Genomic DNA, 13,120 nt, shown 5'->3' on the forward strand with positions numbered 1-13,120 from the left:
AATGTCTGCTGATCTTACTTATTCCTCTCTCATGACTTGTTAGCGAAGATAATTTACGCTTTTAATCAACTCTCATAATCTGTTGTTAAAACTTTGTTGGAAACAGCTTTATAAGGAAAATAAAACATATTAAGCATTGTATTTGAGCATGTCGTAAAGTCAGAGACGGTAAGGACTATAGTTTACTGTGTATGGATGACAGCCCTTAATAAAATTGTTAGCCTTCTTAGTAATTTTTGACATTCACTATGGTCTGACATTCACTCTGAATTCGTTTGTTTTGAGGTGGTCACTGCTAAAGTGGTAACTTGGAATACATACTTTTTACTTTAGGCCAGCTTCTTCAAGTGGTCAGAGCAGCCAATGGTGCCCAGTATATCTTTCAGCCTCAGCAGTCAGTAGTTCTACAACAGCAGGTTATACCACAAATGCAGCCTGGTGGAGTACAAGCTCCTGTTATACAACAGGTAAAAATCTTAAGTTCTGACCACCATGGGGTTCTTTTTTCTGCTTCTGTATGAATTCTCTGGGTGTTTCCCATCCCTTTTTCCATAGCTTTATCTATACAAATTCTTAGACTCTTCTCTAATACTACACAACCTGTCATTCTGAATTCCTCCTGTATACCTCACAGCTTAACTTACAGTATGTTTAAGACTAAATTGTTATCCCTACTCATCCTTTATCATCCTCCTTCCCGCTTTTTATAAGTGGCATCACTCTCCATCCAGCCTCCTAAGCTAGTTATTCAGCATTCATTCAACACACATTTATTGGGTGGCTACGTATCAGGGTCTTTGCAAGAGACTAGAGATTTAGGAGTGAACAAAGCAGGCATGAGTCTAGTTTCATGATGGTTATGTATTGTCTGGAAAGGGGGTATGTGGAATCCTCCCTTTTGCTTACCTCTAATATCCAAGGTATCATGAAATCCTACCAATTCTTCTTAATAGTTCCTTTTTTTCAGACTGCAGTTTAAACATGCTTTCAGTCCCTTAATAATATTTGAAACTAGTTTTCTTTTCCCACACTCTCTTCTGTCATTTCCTTAGTTCATGCTCTCATAATTTCTCACTTAAAATACTGTGTTATCCTCTTAATTGATTTCCCTGCCTCCAGCCTTGTGCCCTCCTAACTTGACTGCTACTCTATATTTATAGTCATTGTTCTAAAAATCTTAAAATTTTTTAATGATTTCCCATTGCTTATTGGAAAAAGTGTAAACTCCTCAGCATGGGTTATGAGATCTTTTTTGGGTTCTTGTTTTTTTGATTTTTCCACATTTTATTTTTTGCCATGCTTCCAGTTGTTACCTGGTTCAGCTGCTGTTTATATCAAAGTTGACAAATATTTGCACATGCTTGTGTGCTAGGTGTTAAACTCTTGTACTGTGAGGACAAAGATGAAAGAGAAATGGTTATTTTCTTGAGGAACTTGTGTACTTTGAAAAAGAGATACATAAATGAATAACATTAATATGGTAGTACAATGATAGAGGTACAGAAGAGGAACATTAATCCAGCCTACTTACAGCCTTCCAAATTTGTCCTGTCCAAATTTGGTACTTCTGGGTTTCACTTGACGCTGTTCTGTTTAGAATGCCACCTTTGGCCTTCCTTCTAGCAGTTCTCTCCAGTCCCCAGCAAACAAACAAACCAAACAGAAAAAGCGTGGCTAATCTCCCAAAACACAAATAGAAACTCAACTGTTGCCTACTAGGAAGGCTTCCCTGACCAGGCCTTGTCCCCGCAAGCTGAATTTAGTACTCTCTCCTGTCTTTTCATAATGCTATATATCGCAATTCTCTGACATCTTCTATCTTTTTGAGTTGTTATTGCTTTGTCTATTGCATCATTAATCTGTAAACTTCTTAAAAGAAATACTGTCTTATTATTTTTGCTTTCCTTGAACCTAATGACAAGGAATTGCCATTTAGTGCTTTTAATTTATCACTAGGCATTCTCTGCTTTTTATTTAATAACTATAATTATAAATATGTTCATTATAATAGATATAATTACTATTTGTTAATAGGTTCTTTTTGAGTTGTGGTTTACTTTAGAATCCTACGATGCAGAGGCTGGAAGGAACTTTAGAAATCATCTGATCTGGTGGTTCACAGCTTTGGTTGCATGATTAGAATTACCTGGGGAACTTTAAATAAAATGAATAGATGTCATCTTATACCAATTAAGTCAGAATATTAGGATTGGGGGCTTAGGTATCAGTATTTTTAAGTTACCAGGTTGTTATAATTTGTAGCCAGTGTTGAGAACCATTGACCCTAATCTAACAGTGAAGAGAGGTTAAATGACTTGCCTCTGCTACATCTTTATCTGTGATCTTAGACCAAACTGGAACCCAGGGCTTCAGATTCCAGGGCAGTGTTCTTCATAGGGAGGCAGTGAAGCATAATAATAAGAGCAGAACCAGAAAACCTAGGTTCACATTTTGCCTCTTAGTCACTTGACTGCAAGCTTTGCAAGTTATTAAACCTCTATACCTCAAGCAAATAAACTAATAACGTGTAACTCTTGGCCTGGAATCTGGCATATACATAGCAAGTACTTGATTAATGGAGCAGTTATCTTCAGAAAATCTTTTTCCTTTAGAAATTTGGTAAAATGAAAATTTAGTGGATCAGTACACTCACTAAACATTCCTCTTGTGCTTTGGTAGTTTTAACTGCGTATGAGATATGGCAATTTGGGGTGATTCTTTAGCATTGGGGCCTATTTCTGTGTACCAGGCAATGAAACTGAGCTACTTGATCCTCTAGCTAGTTACTAATCTGTAGTTTTTCTTTTGCCTTAGGTACTGGCCCCTCTTCCTGGAGGGATTTCACCACAAACAGGTGTTATCATCCAGCCCCAGCAAATCTTATTTACAGGAAATAAGACTCAAGTTATACCTACAACGGTGGCAGCACCTACACCAGCACAAGCACAGCTAACCGCAGCTGGCCAACAGCAGCCACAGGCCCAGCCTGCTCAACAGCAAGCCCCGCTGGTGTTGCAGGTTGATGGGACTGGGGATACGTCATCTGAAGAAGATGAAGATGAAGAAGAAGACTATGATGATGAGGAGGAAGAAGACAAAGAGAAAGATGGAGCTGAAGATGGGCAGGTAGAAGAGGTAAGTTTCTAGTAAAAGACTAGAAGTAAGAAACTTACTCAATCATTTCTTCTTTTACTTGGTACCAAACTGATGAATTATATTTTTTTAGAGGCTGTTAGGGTACTATACCCTAAGATTTTTAGATTGTTCTGGATGTATTTATCTTCATAAAATATTTCTATAGCTGGTAACAAAAAAATGAATGAATACCAAATTAAGCTGTACTTATAAAGGTGATGGAGACAGTGCATGTAATTCTAATTCTTTGGCTTATGCATTCATCATGATGTAGCTTAAAGATTAAACACTGGTAGAACAGATAGATGTGGTAATCTTTTCCTTCAGTAATTTAAAACAACATTTTGGAAGAGAAGAAACTTAAGAAAAAGCTAAATGTGACCGATTTATTCAAAACCTCCTTTTGTTCCATATTCCATACCAGTTCCGTAGATAACCTTATCTACTCTTCGTGTCTATCTTCAGTTAAACGACCATATTTACCTTTTTTTTAAATTTTTAAATTTTATTTAATTTATTTTTTTATACAGCAGGTTCTTATTAGTCATCCATTTTATACACATCAGTGTATACATGTCAATCCCAATCTCCCCATTCATCACACCACCACCCCCACCCACCACCACTTTCCCCCCTTGGTGTCCATACGTTTGTTCTCTACATCTGTGTCTCAGTTTCTGCCCTGCAAATTGGTTCATCTGTACCATTTTTCTAGGTTCCACATATATGCGTTAATATATGATATTTGTTTTTCTCTTTCTGACTTCACTCTGTATGACACTCTCTAGATCCATCCACGTCTCTACAAATGACCCAATTTCGTTCCTTTTTATGGCTGAGTAATATTCCATTGTATATATGTACCACATCTTCTTTATCCATTCGTCTGTCGATGGGCATTTAGGTTGCTTCCATGACCTGGCTATTGTAAATAGTGCTTCAATGAACATTGGGGTGCATGTGTCTTTTTGAATTATGGTTTTCTCAAGGTATATGCCCACTAGTGGGATTGCTGGGTGCTATGGTAGTTCTATTTTTAGTTTTTTAAGAAACCTCCATACTGTTCTCCATAGTGGCTGTATCAATTTACATTCCCACCAACAGGGCAGGAGGGTTCCCTTTTCTCCACACCCTCTCCAACATTTGTTATTTGTAGATTTTCTGATGATGCCCATTCTAACTGGTGTGAGGTGATAACCTCATTGTAGTTTTGATTTGCATTTCTCTAATAATTGGTGATGTTGAGCATCTTTTCATGTGTTTCTTGGCCATCTGTATGGCCTCTTTGGAGGAATGTCTCTTTAGGTCTTCTTCCCATTTTTGGATGGGTTGTTGTTTTTTTACTATTAAGCTGCATGAGCTGTTTATATATTTTGGAGATTAATCCTTTGTCCGTTGATTTGTTTGCAAATATTTTCTCCCATTCTGAGGGTTGTCTTTTCGTCTTGTTTGTAGTTTCCTTTGCTTTGCAAAAGCTTTTAAGTTTCATTAGGTCCCATTTGGTTATTTTTGTTTTGATTTCCATTACTCTAGGAGGTGGATCAAAAATGATCTTGCTGTGATTTATGTCAAGGAGTGTTCTTCCTATGTTTTCCTCTAAGAGCTTTACAGTGTCGGTCTTCCATTTAGGTCTCTAATCCATTTTGAGTTTATTTTTGTGTGTGGTGTTAGGGAGTGTTCTAATTTCATTCTTCTACATGTAGCTGTCCAGTTTTCCCAGCACCACTTATTGATGAGACTGTCTTTTCTCCATTGTATATCCTTGCCTCCTTTGTCATAGATTAGTTGACCATAGGTGCGTGGGTTTATCTCTGGGCTTTCTATCCTGTTCCATTGATCTATATTTCTGTTTCTGTGGCAGTACCATATTGTTGTGATTACTGTAGCTTTGTAGTATAGTCTGAAGTCAGGGCGACTGATTCCTCCAGCTCCGTTTTTTTCCCTCAAGACTGCTTTGACTATTCGGGGTCTTTTCTGTCTCCATACAAATTTTAAGATTTTCTGTTCTAGTTCTGTAAAAAATGCCATTGGTAATTTGATAGGGATTACATTGAATCTGTAGATTGCTTTGGGTAGTGTAGTCATTTTCATAATATTGATTATTCCAATCCAAGAATATGGTATATCTCTCCATCTGTTGGTATCATCTTTAATTTCTTTCATCACTGTCTTATAGTTTTCTGCATACAGGTCTTTGTCTCCCTAGGTAGGTTTATTCCTAGGTATTTTATTCTTTTTGTTGCAATGGTAAATGGGAGTGTTTCCTTAATTTCTCTTTCAGATTTTTCATCAGTAGTGCAAAGGAATGCAAGAGATTTCTGTGCATTAATTTTATATCCTGCAACTTTACCAAATTCATTGATTAGCTCTAGTAGTTTTCTGGTGGCATCTTTAGGATTCTCTATGTATAGTATCATGTCATCTGCAAACAGTGACAGTTTTACTTCTTCTTTTCCAATTTGTGCTCCTTTTATTTCTTTTTCTTCTCTGATTGCCGTGGCTAGGACTTCCAAAACTATGTTGAACAATAGAGGTGAGAGTGGACATCCTTGTCTTGTTCCTGATCTTAGAGGAAATGCTTTCAGTTTTTCACCATTGAGAATGATGTTTGCTGTGGGTTTGTCATATATGGCCTTTATTATGTTGAGGTAGGTTCCCTCTATGCCCACTTTCTGGAGAGTTTTTATCATAAATGGGTGTTGAATTTTGTCAGAAACTTTTTCTGCATCTATTGAGATGATCATATGTTTTTTATTCTTCAATTTGTTAACATGGTGTATCACATTGATTTGTGTATATTGAAGAATCCTTGCATCCCTGGGATAAATCCCGCTTGATCATGGTGTATGATCCTTTTAATGTGCTGTTGGATTCTGTTTGCTAGTATTTTGTTGAGGATTTTTACATCTATATTCATCAGTGGTATTGGTCGTAATTTTCTTTTTTTGTAGTATCTTTGTCTGGTTTTGGTATCAGGGTGATGGTGGCCTCATTGAATGAGTTTGGGGGTCTTCCTTCCTCTGCAATTTTTTGGAAGAATTTGAGAAGGATGGGTGTTAGCTCTTCTCTAAATGTTTGATAGAATTCACCTGTGAAGCCATCTGGTCCTGGACTTTTGTTTGTTGGAAGATTTTTAGTCACAATTTCAATTTCATTACTTGTGATTGGTCTGTTCATATTTTCTATTTCTTCCTAGTTCAGTCTTGGAAGGTTACACCTTTCTAAGAATTTGTCCATTTCTTCCAGGTTGTCCATTTTATTGGCATAGAGTTGCTTGTAGTAGTCTCTTAGGGTGCTTTGTATTTCTGCAGCGTCTGTTGTAGCTTCTCCTTTTTCATTTCTAATTTTATTGATTTGAGTCTTCTCCCTCTTTTTCTTTGTGGGTCTGGCTAATGGTTTATCAATTTTGTTTATCTTCTCGAAGAACCAGCTCTTAGTTTAATTGATCTTTGCTATTGTTTTCTTTGTTTCTATTTCATTTATTTCTGCTCTGATCTTTATGATTTCTTTCCTTCTGCTAACTTCGGGTTTTCTTTGTTCTTCTTTCTCTAGTTCCTTTAGGTGTAAGTTTAGATTGTTTATTTGAGATTTTTCTTGTTTCTTGAGGTAGTCTTGTATAGCTATAAACTTCCCTCTTAGAACTGCTTTTGCTGCATCCCATAGGTTTTGGATCATCGTGTTTTCATTATCATTTGTCTCTAGGTATTTTTTGATTTCCTCTTTGATTTCTTCAGTGATCTCTTGGTTATTTAGTAACATATTGTTTAGCCTCCATGTGTTTGTGTTTTTTACGGTTTTTTTCCCTGTAATTGATTTCTGCGCTCATAGCGTTGTGGTCAGAAAAGATGCTTGATATGATTTCAATTTTCTTAAATTTACCGAGGCTTGATTTGTGACCCAAGATGTGATCTATCCTGGAGAATGTTCTGTGCACACTTGAGAAGAAAGTGTAATCTGCTGTTTTTGGATGGAATGTCCTATAAATATCAATTAAATCTATCTGGTCTATTGTGTCATTTAAAGCTTGTGTTTACTTATTAATTTTCTGTTTGGATCATCTGTCCATTGGTGTAAGTGCGTTGTTAAAAGTCCCCCACTATTATGATGTTGTTGTCGATTTCCTCTTTTATAGCTGTTAGCAGTTTCCTTGTGTATTGAGGTGCTCCTATGTTGGGTGCATATATATTTATAATTGTTGTATCTTCTTCTTGGCTTGATCCCTTGGTCATTATGTACTGTCCTTCCTTGTCTCTCGTAACATTCTTTATTTTAATGTCTATTGTATCTGATATGATTATTGCTACTCCAGCTTTCTTTTGATTGCCATTTGCATGGAATGTCTTTTTCCATCCCCTCACTTTCAGTCTGAATGTGTCCCTAGGTCTGAAGTGGGTCTGTTGCAGACAGCATATATATGGGTCTTGCTTTTGTATCCATTCAGCAAGACGGTGTCCTTTTGTTGGAGCATTTAATCCATTCACGTTTAAGGTAATTATCGATATGTATGTTCCTATTACCATTTTCTTAATTGTTTTGTGGTTTTTTTTGTAGATCCTTTTCTTCTCTTGTGTTTCCCACTTAGAGAAGTTCCTTTAGCATTTGTTGTAGAGCTGGTTTGGTGGTGCTGAATTCTCTTAACTTTTGCTTGTCTCTAAAGCTTTTGAATTCTCCATCAAATCTGAATGAGATCCTTGCTGGGTAGAGTAATCTTGGTGGTAGGTTCTTCCCTTTCATCTAAGTATATCATGACACTCCCTTCTGGCTTGTAGAGTTTCTGCTGGGAAATTAGCTGTTAACCTTATGGGAGTTACCTTGTATGTTATTTGTCGTTTTTCCCTTGCTTCTTTCAATAATTTTCTTTGTCTTTAATTTTTGCCAGTTTGATTACTGTGTGTCTCAGTGTGTTTCTCCTTGTGTTTATCTCGTATGGGAGACTCTGTGCTTCCTGGACTTGGGTGGCTATTTCCTTTCCCATGTTAGGGAAGTTTTCGATTATAATCTCTTCAAATATTTTCTCGGGTCCTTTCTCTCTTCTCCTTCTGGGACCCCTATAATGCGAATGTTGTCACGTTTAATGTTGTCCCAGAGGTCTCTTAGGCTATCTTCGTTACTTTTCATTCTTTTGTCTTCATTCTCTTCTGCAGCAGTGAATTCCACCATTCTGTCTTCCAGGTCACTTATCCATTCTTCTGCCTCAGTTATTCTGCTGTTGCTTCCTTGTAGTGTATTTTTCATTTCAGTTATTGTGTTGTTCATCTCTGTTTGTTTGTTCTTTAATTTTTCTAGAGCTTTGTTAAATATTTCTTGCATCTTCTCGACCTTTGCCTCCATTCTTTTTTGGAGGTCCTGGATCATCTTCACTATCATTATTCTGAATTCTTTTTCTGGAGGGTTGCCTATCTCCTTTTCATTTAGTTGTTTTTCTGGGGTTTTATCTTGTTCCTTCATTTGGTACATAGCCCTCTGCCTTTTCATCTTGTCTGTCTTTCTGTGAATGTGGTTTTTCTTCCACAGGCTGCAGGATTGTAGTTCTTCTTGCTTCTGCTGTCTGCCTTCTGGTGGATGAGGCTATCTAAGAGGCTTGTGCAAGTTTCCTGATCAAACCATCCTTTCTTATTGATTTTTTGTTGTGTGTTTTTAGAAGCATGTGAATATATCTTTGTTTTCCTCAGTGTTCCAGCTTAGTTACTTGTATTCAAGATGGTGTTTGTCTTACCACAGTTTTCACTGTTAATTGCCTTCTGCAGCCTAAGATGTAATCTTCTGGTTTATCTTAGTACAAACTTCTTCTAAATTATCTAAGTCATGGGTCCCCAACCCCTGGTCCATGGACTGGTACTGGTCTGCGGCCTGTTAGGAACTGGGCCGTACAGCAGGAGGTGAGCGGCAGGTGAGCGGGCGAAGCTTCCTCTGCCTCTCCCCATCACTCGCATTACTGCCTGAACTATCCCCCGCCAATTTTTTATCCATGATAAAATTGTCTTCACGAAACTGGTCCCTGGTGCCAAAAAGGTTGGGAACCGCTGATGTAAGTAATGTTTTTTTAAAGAATACTGTTTTATTAAATATTGAATAGATGAAACAAATAAAAATATTTTATGATATAAACAACCCAGTGTCCACATCTAGTTAAAAAAAAAAATCCCACTGCCTAAATAAAATCCCCTGGGTGCCCATCTCCAATCCCCATCCTCTTCCTTCTGCCATCAGAGTAACCTTGCTCATGAATTTTGTGTTTATCACTAACTTACGTTTATATTTTACCATATGTATTTATATTCCTAAGGAGCATATTGTTTCGTTTTACATGTCTGTTTATAATAAACTGAAATAATTGTGTATTCTTCTGCAAGTTGATTTGTTTTGCCGACATGGTATTCCTGAGGTTCATCTGAGTTGTTGCATACACCTATAATTATTTTCACTGTTAAATGTTAAAAATTTATCCATTTTTGTGATGCGTTGGGCATTAGGGTTGTTTCTACTTGTTAACTGTTACAGTTATAAAATATTCTGGTATGTGTCTTCTGGGGACACATGTAAGAGTTTCTCTAAGTGTTGTACCTAAACATTGAATTGCTGAATCATAAGGCATGCATATCTTCAACTTACGATAAAATGCCACATTGTTGTACTAATTACACTTGTGGCAGTCAGTGTGTATAATGGTGCATATGTCTATACGTCTTCACCAATACTTGACATTGTCAGGCTTCTTCATTTTTGCCAGTCTGGTAGGTAGAAACTTTTGTTTCATTTTGGTTTTAATTTTTATTTCCTTGATTAATGATGAGTAGCAAAAGGCTTCTGCTACTCCACTTATTTTTTGTTTTTCAATTTTCTTTTTTGTTATAAACACCATAGCAAATTTTAAAAAGCTGTTTGAACAGAGAAAAATATTGTAGTTCTTGATTTCCCACGTGTACTTAACGCAACCTCGCTGTACTTCCCGGCTCCTTCCCTGGACACGGCGAGTTGATCAAGGGAAATGGGGTTTTCAGGTGGGGGCGCTGGGGGCTACCGTCATCTTTATTTACCAGGTAGCCTCTTTTGATTCTTTCATGCTTTTTCTGTAGGCAGTCAAATCAAAAGTGAAAAAATAGTTTTTCTTGCCTTGTTGCCTAAGCTCTATAATATTGATTAGAAATGGTGATAGTGGTGATAATTGCACACATTATGAATGTACTAAGTGCAAATTGTACACCTTAGAATGGTTAAAATGGTGAATTTTACCTCAGTAAATTTTCTTTTTACATTTACATTGGTGATACCTACTTTAAATTAAAGAATATATATACATATACATGTGTGTGAGTAGGTAGAGGCCTAGACTTAATATCATCCTGATTATTTTTCTTTCCACTTTCATTTTGTCCTAGCTTCTCTTTCTTCATTAATTAGAAATCAGAGCTGTATGTTTTATTTTCTGCCATAACTGAGGTCAAGGTTAACTTAGTTGGTCATTTTATGCTCTAGTTAGATCTTGGCCTTTAATTCTCTTTGATACTGAGACTGAGATCCTCCCCTTCTTTTTAAATATGATTGCCTTAACTATGCTGTAAGCCTCCACTAATACTAATTTGTATTCCTAGTCCTAGTCCTTAATGTAAAGACTGTCCAGGCTGCCAAGCTGTTTTATAGCCCTGTTTTCCTATGCCAATTTCACCATTGTTTTTTCCCTTTTACACTGCTGCTTCTGGTGGTACATACTACCATTATCTCATTAAACCTTCATATTTTGTTAGGTCCACTTCTAGGCATCTTAAAACAGTTACTAAAGAGAATCATCTTTTCGTACTATTGGGAAAGAATAAAGGAAGTAAAGTTAAACATCTTTTCAGGCTTATAAATTATATAGCTTAACTATTTTAATTATTGTATTTAATTTCTTGCTGGAATTTCAGTGACATTGGTAGAGTCTTAACACAGCCAGTTAACAATATGTTCATGGCATATATGCATCTGTCTGGCCCTTGGTTCTCAAAGAACATCAAGGTCTTTGTGTTTCTTTTCACTGAATATTAGAAGGGCCTTTTTCTAGTAATACATGAAGTATAAGTAAATGAATTCTCCCTTTTTCATTTTTAGGAACCGCTCAATAGTGAAGATGATGTGAGTGATGAGGAAGGACAGGAACTCTTTGATACAGAAAATGTTGTTGTATGCCAATATGATAAGGTAAGGGTTTTATGATCAGGTTACTGACATTTTTTCTGTTGTAATTTCTTCCCTAAACCATCCTGTCTGCCTTGTTCAAGCATTTGGTCAGCTGATTGATGCCTCTTATATTCAGTATAAACAGTGTGAATGAAAACAATGTTATAGTTTAGTTAGATTATTTTAATAGAATGAGAAATTAATTTGTATAACTTTACAGTTGAAAAAAAAGTTATGAAAGAACTCATGGGAAGTTATGTTGTTCTCAATTTAGACTGTGTCTCCCAACCTGTTAACAAAGTAAAGCCACTTTGTGGTTGTCCTTTAACATGAATAGTAACTCAGTGGGTTAACCCTGTTTTCCCTCTGACCTCAACTACCTCAAAACTAAAAGGCTTTAATTAAATTTCTGTAACCTTTTTTTATTGCTAAGGAGAGAAGAACAACGGCAAAAAACAAGACTGATAACTGACAAAAGATACATTTTTACTGAAAATTATTTTAAATTATTTAGCTTTGCTGTATTTTGGTAGCAGTAAAAAATTTTTAAACTAGGTTCTATGAGAATTAGTTATTGATTCCTTGATTTCTTAATTCTTAAAAAGGATGCTGCTTCCCAAGTATTTTTGTTATAGTTATTGGCATTGTTAAAATTTTGGTTATTTGCTGAAACATTTAATTTGGAATAAAATTTTTTTTCTGGTTATAATCATTAAATATATAGTAAATCCACAAATTATATTGCATTTTTATAATTTAATTTCAGCAGAGGTCTTTAAAATGTGCTGAAAACTCTAACAGAAGTAGTTGGGTTTTGTTTATAAGCACTACTCATTCAGTAAACATATATTTATTAAGTGTCTAAATGTGTCAGGTACTGGAGCTAAAGTCATTATTATGCAAAATTTGTGCCCTGCATGCCCTCCTTTACAAATGATGAAAATCTTAAATTTGTGTTGCTTTTATAGAAATGAATATTATAAATAGCCATGTTTACAGCAAACAGATCTATAGGGAAAATGTTAAGAAAATAAATATTAGCATTTCCTAATGAAAAGGTAAAGTCAAGCGAGTTGAATACCAGTGAAATTATAGAATTAAGTTAGTGAGGTCATTGATTCAGAGTTATCAGGGCATCCACTTTTGTACATTATGACTACTAAGTAAGCACTTTTAATACCCTACACCAAGCACATTATAATAAAAGTAATTTCTCGTTACATGCATATAGAGGAAGCGTATTGAAGTTAAAACAATGGGAGATACCAGTAAATCTTTATTGCCAGGAAGACTCAAGGGAACCTGTTGGCAGCCAAATTATCCAGGACACAGTTTCATGATAGCAAGATGTCAGATTTATCAGTCAAGAGAGGACCTTTACCTTAGCTTGACTGAAGAATATGCTTCTCAGTATTCTCATATTATAAGTGACTAGTTGTATTCTCCTTTGTACACTTAATATTTTAAATGTTAAAATTGGTTTGTTTTGCTCCAAGAGACAATATTTTAATGTTTTAAACTAAGAAATTAAAAAATAGCTTTAAGTAATGTGTTGAATGATAAACAGTTATAAAGTTTGCAGAGATCTAATTTTTATAATCAAATGAGTTCTGGAGACTGGAGGGTTGAGTCTTGATGTTTTAGCCAACAGTAAAGAATGGTGTGTTCTAAAATGGGCGTGAGTGTGGTTTGAGACAACTTGAACTTTAGGAGTTTATTTTTGAAGACTAAACTTTAGAATTTCAACAACGAGTCAATTTTAGAAGCAATCATAGAGTTATTGTATTGCCAATCAAACCTTAAACTTAGTAATGAGGCAGGGTTCTCC

The 13,120-nt window shown here is 35.9% G+C and overlaps 1 protein-coding gene across 1 annotated transcript in view; it reads left to right on the plus strand.

The window, feature by feature from the left end:
* Nucleotides 1–13,120, plus strand: part of GTF2A1 (general transcription factor IIA subunit 1) — a 44,090-nt gene that overhangs the window by 20,362 nt on the left and 10,608 nt on the right. Inside the window, exons 6-8 of the mRNA XM_082451391.1 lie at nt 334–467; nt 2,815–3,135; nt 11,224–11,313. Coding sequence (XP_082307517.1) covers nt 334–467; nt 2,815–3,135; nt 11,224–11,313 — 545 coding nt within the window. The remainder of the gene's footprint in view (nt 1–333; nt 468–2,814; nt 3,136–11,223; nt 11,314–13,120) is intronic.

Source organism: Balaenoptera physalus (genome assembly GCF_965194825.1).
Source record: "Balaenoptera physalus genome assembly, chromosome: 2".
NCBI lineage: Eukaryota > Metazoa > Chordata > Mammalia > Artiodactyla > Balaenopteridae > Balaenoptera > Balaenoptera physalus.